Genomic DNA, 8175 nt, shown 5'->3' on the forward strand with positions numbered 1-8175 from the left:
TGCTTCCTTTCGCACCTACCCTGAGCCTGAGCTTTGGTTCAGGGTCACCTCCCTGGGCCAGCCGGGGCCTTCCCCTTATATACAGTGGGACTGTGGGTGGAAGATACTGGGAGAATAGCTACATATTTAACTCTTGATTTTTTTGAAACTACAGTTTGGGATTATAGGTCATTTTAACCCTTCTATATCCATAAGCAAAATGCCATAAATTAAAGTTTATAAGTTTGATTATCTGAGTATTCCATATTTTTTCCATCAGGTGAGAAAGTGGTGGCTGAGGGCTCCATTCCAATGCTCTCTAAGCTCAAAGAAGGGGAGTGAACACATGCACTACTACCACACTACCGCCACAATGGTACACTATGCTTACTAGGCAAAACTGTGTGTTTGCTATATTAAATAAAACCTTAACACGGTTATTGAAACCGCAGAGAAAATGTTCAAATACAGAGAAAATTGGATAATTATAATTTAGATTTCTGCATGAAGGGGAAATATTGATTTAATTGGTTTTATTGATTTGCTTTCCCCAGATAATTTCTTTGTTCCTCCTAAAATATAGCCTGCACGTATGGTGTATGACGTAAGAGATATTCTGGTGAAATAACAAGGATATAGTCTGCTTGATTGCATAGGTGATGAAATTCATTCCCCCTGTAATTAGAAAATTATGCTTTACCTGCAAACAAACAAACGCTGTGATAATTTAGCTCCGTGGCCTACTGGTGTGTACATGTACAGACAGCATAATGAAATGCTCTGACACTGACGAACAGAGACACCAGCTGAGATTAATCTTGTAGTTCTGTTGATTCCCAAGAGGCAGAGTTCCAGCTGAGACCCAAAGACTTTAATATGTTTGACTTTGAAAAGGATTTAAAGTTGTGTATTGAAGATATTCTTGTAAATATGATCCCCTTTGTTTGAGTGTTTGATGCTGAATGAACAGAGCATGTTTGTGTGTGTGTGTGTGTGGGTGTGTGTATGTGTTAGAAAGAGAGAGAGTGTGTGCATGCACGCCTCTGTGTGTGTGTGTGTGTGTGTGTGTGTGTGTGTGTGTGTGTGTGTGTGTGTGTGTGTGTGTGTGTGTGTGTGTGTGTGTGTGTGTGTGTGTGTGGGGGGGGGGGGTTCTTGGAGATAGACCATTGATGAGTAACTGCCATGATTTTCTTGCTACCCGCAGACATTTCTCTGAAGTCTATTACATAATTTAGAATCCGGGCGTGTGTGAAGCCCCGGCACCGGGTGGCGTGCTGAGGCGACGTGCAGTGACGCCAGATGATCACCTGACTTGGCATCGGCGTCCTAGTGTGCGACACCCTGCAAAGTCACCCTCAGAAACACCCGCATCACAAAGACACGATCCAAAGCCCTCCGACGAACAGAGACGTCTTTCAAAAGAAAAATGAAAGAAAAAATAAATTCCAAATCGCTACATATTAAGCACGGAGCACTTTGTGTCGTTTTATGGCCGCCACCTAGTTCAGGATCTTCTTTATGAGTCTCGCAAAGCGCAGCAGAACGCCATCTGCGCCGCCATAAAAGCACCTGCGATGTTGGAGGATTGATTGTACTTTTGTACTTTTGGGGTAGTGGGGGACGTGGGGACGTGGGGATGTGAGGGGGGGGGGGGGGTGCAGACACATGTTGGGTTTATACTCTGACACATGCCGATTTAATGCTAATCACGCAGTAGCTGTAGTGATGAGACTGTAGAGATGAGCGCGAGAGCTAGAGAGAGAGCCAGCAGCAGTAGCAGCAGTAGGTAGTGCCCTGTATGCTCCTGGCATGAACCTGCTATCAGTCTCTCTCTCTCTCACTCTCTCTCTCTCTCTCTGATCATGGGTCTCCACATAGGAGGCAGAAGAAGAAGGCATTTTTCAATCCCTTCCTTCTTTTCTCCTTCTCTTTCTTCTTCCCGTTCCTCTCTGTGAAGTAGGAGCATGAGGAGGGGGGGGGGGGGGGAGTGGGGTGTCCAGGTTACAGATGTTTTAATTCAAAGATTATGTTATTGATATTTGAGCGAGGCACAACCACCTGTTCTGTTATTTTCCATTGCTGATTCAAACGAAAAAAACAACGTGTGTCCCCTTCAACTCTGACTAGATGTGGGGAACGTTTGTTTCATATTTCCGAGCCTCTTGATACGTTGCGTGTCCCTCAACAATTCCCATAGACCTCTCTTTGTGTTCCCACATCGAGTGTCCACATCCATTCTACATTACTTAGCGTTAAACCTCGCGCCACACAGTCAACTAGTCTTCTCATTTCACGAGTTACATGTATTTAAAAAGAGAAGCAACCTCAACAGCGACTTTATAAATTGCCCTCAATTATTTTACATTAGGCTGCTGAACGATGAACGATCCATTAGACAGCCAATGCTAAAACAATGCCGGTTGTTCGCATGGCGGCTTGAACAGAATCCACCGCATTGTGTGAGAGTAGTGGGAACACATCGCCAGCACTCTCACCGCACTCCTGGTAAAAAGAAGCCCTCTTTTTTTTTTAGAAATACTTTCACAAGTGGTGACGGTTATTCAAAACCACTTTCGCCCTGAACCATTTTGATCCAAACCGTGTGCCCTTACGGAAATGCATAAAGCATAACGCTTCCATTCCAACATCTTTGGAATTTCACAACCGTGTAAAGTGTCCACTGGAAATGGAGATAAAGATCCCAGGTAGGAATGGTCCTTTCCCTTTGACCTTGGTGGGCAGAGAGCTGCCCAGCCTGCCACGATGAGCCCTAGCCAACTGCCTGGGGGTCTGGGGGGCTGGATATGTGGAAATGGAGACGATGGATAGGCCAAAAAAAAAAAAAAGATTAATGATGCATTCATGTGGTTTCATCATAGTCAATGGTTGAGTGGAAAAACCTTGATTTGTGTTTGGATATTACTCAAAACCTCTCTGGTACAGATATTATATTAAATTAGATTGGATTGGATAAGATTCGATAATAGATTGTGATGGTGTTGTGTTAATGTTAAAATGTTGTTGTCCAATGTTTGGGTTTGAGAATCTGATTCACGAATAAATTTGGTTCTAAATCAGACATGTTGCATTCGGTGTCGGACCGGGGATGCTAATCAAGGCCTAGCATGTAGGCTACCCCGGAAATCAAAAGAGCATACTAATGAACAGAAATCTATAGTAATCCCAGTAGGCCAATCTGTCATTTTGATTTCACTTCTGGGGGTGGTGGTGAGGTGTGCGTGTGTGTGTGGGAGGGGGGGAGAAAAAAAAGAAGACTGAAGAAAAAAGATGCAAGCTGGAGGATGGGGCGAGGGTATGACGGATGAACAAGTACATTTTCCATCTGCCCTTTTTTTTTGTATACATTATGAAACCCGCCGACGTCAATCAAACCCTTATTGGCGCCCTTTTGCGAGGTAGCCTGGCGGTTAGCATGTCTACTAGCCTGCTAACTGTTGCAGCTGCAGTTTTTCCTGTTCTTTTTCAATATGAGTGAAAAACCGTAATCCTGTGATAAAGTGCTTTGTTTTCTTCAGGTAGGGGGGAGGGCGAGGGTGGGAGGTGAATGCTGCACTGCGTATCGACGCACTGAAGTTACGTTGCAACAATTTTAGCACCTCGGAAGGCGAACACAGAAAGTTAGCCCCGCAATGTTAAAACCTTATTAAATATATTATTTTGTTTGTTTTGCCCTTTCTTCTCTAAATCTAAAAGATATTACTGGCATTCCAGATTTTAATCTTTTTGGTCCATCCTGTGTCAGATGTGTAATGGTGATAGATAGCCTCTACAATATACCATACAATAGATTTTATTGAGCGGACATATAAGGGCTGTTTTTTTTCTAATATTTTCACAATGTACATTTAGTGAGCGACGTCACTGAACATTAAATCAGTCAAAGCTACGCAGATCTGAAATGTATAGAGAACACACAAGTATCGGAATATGTACTTTTATAAATTATATATTATTTAATAAAAGGGCTCTAAATCGTCTCCAATGGCTGAAATATGTCGCCTTTTTTAGTCTTTTCAATAAACTCTGAATAGTAGGCGGCCAACATTTGGCTTATTTTCAATAAGAGGTTCAGCATCCAAACGCAACAACCATGGACAGCACAAAACCAAAACAAAAAAAAAAGATCTTCCACTCGTGCAAAAAAAAAGGTTTTTTAGCGCACTTCTCTGGATGTGCGTAATAATCCCACACATCTCACCTGGACGGAAACCAAAGGGCTATACAAACATAAAACAGAGCATCACACACGCAGCCTGCAGCTCGGGAAACACACGCTCCTCTCCCAAATCTCGTTTTCTGGTCCATCCTCCCCCCAAGTATATGTCTTGTGCCTTTTTCTCGGGCAAAGTTAGTTTTTCCAAGCGATACAAATCCAATACCCGACGAGCGCAAACAACGCAGCGGCCGATCGAACTGTGGGTTCACCATCCAGACTGCGGTGAAGTTGATTGATTGATTGATTTATTGATTGATTGACGTGTATATATGAAACTCCAAGGAAACGTTTATATTTGACTATATAGTAGTAGACAAGTGTAGAGAGAGATACAGATATTCGTCGTCGGCTTCCTTGGCTGACCCGTTCCTTTCAGTTCAGAATAAAATGGGGATGTGGTCTTTGTGTGTGGTTGGGGTCTTCCTCCCCTTCCCCTCGACCTCCGAGAAGACCAAGAAGAGTCACGTGCGCGACGGATCGAGGGGGGGAGGAGGGGGGGCGGGGGGCGATGGGGGAGGCGGGTAGGGAGGGCGGGGGGGGGGGTCGAATCCGCGGGTTTTTGCGGGATTATACAGGGAAGACCAGAAAGCCCGAGAAGGTGGAATATTTCCATCCGCCCATGAGGGTGCCCCTCTCCAGCTTGAGGTACACGCGGTCCTCGCGCTCCACCATCAGCAGCACCCCGTTGCTGGCCGCTTCTCTCGTGACGTCCTGGTCGCCGGCGAACGCGGAGATCACCGGGTAGTCGTTCTGCATCAGATTCACCTTCCAGGGACGAGAAACAGAATCAGCGTGTGCGTATGCGTGTACGTGTTTGTGTGTGTTGCGTCTAATTCCAGGGATGGTTATTAGAAGGAATCGTGGACTCGGTGGCACCGCTCCTCGGACACCTGTTGGCTGAAGGGGAGGGAGACGCGGTGACCGTGACCGCTCACCTGTATGGTCTGTCTGTTGTAGACCTTTACAACGTGGAAGCTGAAACTATAGATCCCCCGCCTCGGAGCCTGGAACACGCTGGCTTTGAGGTCGAAATGGTTGCCGATGTTCACTAACACCTGCGAGGGGAACAGTGTGGGGCATGAGGACGTGCCGTGGGAGACGCACACAGGAGGGGCTGCATGCTTCGACCACACTATTGGCCTGAATCTAATCGTTCCTATTTAGGGGGGGACACGACAATTAGGATAGAGTGGTTCCTGAATGACTCGTCCAGGATTTCATTTGTTGAAATTAAACGGTTGGTTATTTGAGTCAATAATAAGTTTAAAAAAAAAAAAAAAAAAAGGCAGTGTGTCATTAGACAGGCGTGAGCAATTATCACACCAAACCATCCGCCCCGAAGCGATGCACGACATGTCTGCACAATGGAGGCGTACGCGTACACACACACACACACACACACACACACACACACACACACACACACACACACACACAATCAAGGATCTCCTCCAAAAAAGGTTCCAAAAGTACGCCACACTATTACGCTCATGCATTAAACTATATAACGTGCACAATAGACGCACGCCAATGCATCAGGCCTTCAGTGAATGGACATATATCCATAAGTTATAAACGACCACATCACACATTCATTATATATATATATATATATATATATATATATATATATATATATATATTATTTGTTTTAACTGAATGCATGCAGGCAGGTTATGCACCAATTGGTTGTGCAGGATCCACCATAAACACACATTCGGGGTGACTAGAACAAATTTTGAGGAGGTTGGGGTTGGGGTAGGGGTTAGTGGGGTTGGGGACACCTGACCTGGTCGAAATAGATGGTCATGGACGTGTTGCTCATCTCGGACGGCTCGTGATTGGTCCCGCGCACGGCGGAAAATGCCACCTTCGCCCCGGCGGAGCGCACGGATATCCCGAGCGAGGAAGTAACTCCTCCGTCCGAGGACGGGTTCGAGTCGCACACCACCAGGCACTTCCCCTCCAGCACTATGGGCTCCGTGTCGTTCTGGCCGAGGCAGAGCACCGTGCCGGGTCCCGTGAGCAGCAGGGTCAGTGCCAGGAGGACGGCGCAGGGTCCCGGGCAGCGTGCTGGCAGCCCCATGGTCGGAACGCTGATCCTGTGTGCGCACACTGATACAAGCCGGCAGCCCCTTGGAGGTTTGTTAGCACTCGATCACCTCGGTCCACTTGGTCCCCTCTCGCGCGCTCTCTCTCTCTCTCTCTATCTCGCTCGCTCTATCCCCTCTCTCTCTCTCTCTCTCTCTCTCTCTCTCTCTCTCTCTCTCTTGCGCTCTCTTTTGCTCTCTCTCCCACCCTCTCTCTCTCTCGCTCTCTCTCTGATTCTGTCTCACTTTCTCAAACAAGAGCGCACCCCCTCTGCCATATACTTACAGCGCCTCCCTCCTCTCCCTCCTGTACTTTCTGAGTGGAGTAAGGAGGCTGCTCATGCAGCGGCTGTGTTCGACGCGGAGGATTTTGGAAATAAACAACTTATTTGACAATAACCATAAGAAAATAAAATGTTGTTTTTCTGTGCGGTAAGCCTATCAGTGGTCTAATAGGAAACACTCAGAGATTCTTATCGCTTCTGAGAGGAATATAACACATTTGTCACGTTGGATCACATCACGTGTATGGATATTAGAGTAGAAACTATTACGCACCATTACGCACCGATACTATGAAGTTATATTTGGCGATAATGCCCAAAATGATATTCCGATTGATTCCAGGCAAAATCAGGTTTGTGGCCGTCGTTGTTGTTTAAAACAAAAATACTAACTGTTAAAAAAGTAAGTCCATTTAAAAACACTCTCTATCCTCTCTCCATCCCGCTGGAGCGTGTTCTCGCTATGCGCACGCAGCGACGTGCAGACTGAACTGAGCCGTTGGATCGCCGGCGCAAAGGAGAAGAGGAAGAAGAGGAGGAGAAGAGGGTGAAGAAGAAAAAGAAGAAGAAGAAGAAGAAGAAGAAGGAGTCGCCTCTCGGCTCCCTTTGGAGACACGATTCACGCCCATTCTCCAGAGGCAGGAGGGCAGCGACGGCGGTGAAACGCCATCAAAGTGAACCTCAGGGCGCGCGGACTGTGTAGTTTGGTTTAATGAGCGGTCACTTGTTCTGACGGCGGCGCTCAGTTGCACCTCTCCAAGTATGCAATTTATATAGAGGCAGGCATGGTGGGCTGCTGTCGTTTGCGTATTGATTAATCCGTCATGAATGGGAGGGGGGCGGTGAGGGGGAAGTGAACAGCAAATAACCTTGCTTAGCGTGGTGAATTCGACATGCATGTGAATCTTGACAATTTGGGAGCGAACGAGTGCTTCTTTTCAAGAAAGATACGTGCGCGCCATCTACTGGTCGATGTTGAGGCTGCAGCGTGTGTTGTCATTCCTGCTGTTATTCTTATTATCATTAGCTAAAGGGGACATTCTACTCTTTTTCATTCTAGTGATTATTTTATTCGTTTGTTTGTATATGTACGATCTTATTATGTTGCAACATTTTGTAACGTCTGTGTGTAAGTGAGTGAGTCCACTGTAATATCATGCTGGTTTTGGAAACACACACACACACACACACACACACACACACACACACACACACACACACACACACACACACACACACACACACACACACACACACACACACACACACACACACACACACACACACACACACACACACACACACACACACACACACACACACACACACACACACACACACACACACACACACACACACACACACACACACACACACACACACACACACTGTCAGTGCCGACTGACCAGCCGTGCGGAAGAGTGACATCAGGTCGCCAGGAGCCTCGGCTGACCCTGGGACTGCAGAAGGACACATTACTTTAGATATCATAAAATGTCAAGTATGGAGGGCATGGGAGAGGACGGCGTGTGCGTAGCCCATGACATTACCCCACCGGAGGCTCCCGTTGACCCGAGAGGGTCAT

At 46.5% G+C, this 8175-nt stretch overlaps 1 protein-coding gene across 1 annotated transcript; it reads right to left on the bottom strand.

Moving 5' to 3' along the window:
- Positions 1-4783: 4783 nt before the first annotated feature.
- On the bottom strand, positions 4784-6302 carry cbln2b (cerebellin 2b precursor; the record flags this gene model as incomplete). Its single annotated transcript, XM_084474956.1, has 3 exons — positions 4784-4981; positions 5152-5271; positions 6006-6302. 3 exons carry the CDS (start codon positions 6300-6302, stop codon positions 4784-4786), a joined length of 615 nt encoding a protein of 204 aa, XP_084331082.1.
- Positions 6303-8175: the final 1873 nt, after the last annotated feature.

This window comes from Micromesistius poutassou, assembly GCF_964030765.1.
Source record: "Micromesistius poutassou genome assembly, chromosome: 11".
NCBI classification, from domain to species: Eukaryota; Metazoa; Chordata; class Actinopteri; order Gadiformes; family Gadidae; genus Micromesistius; species Micromesistius poutassou.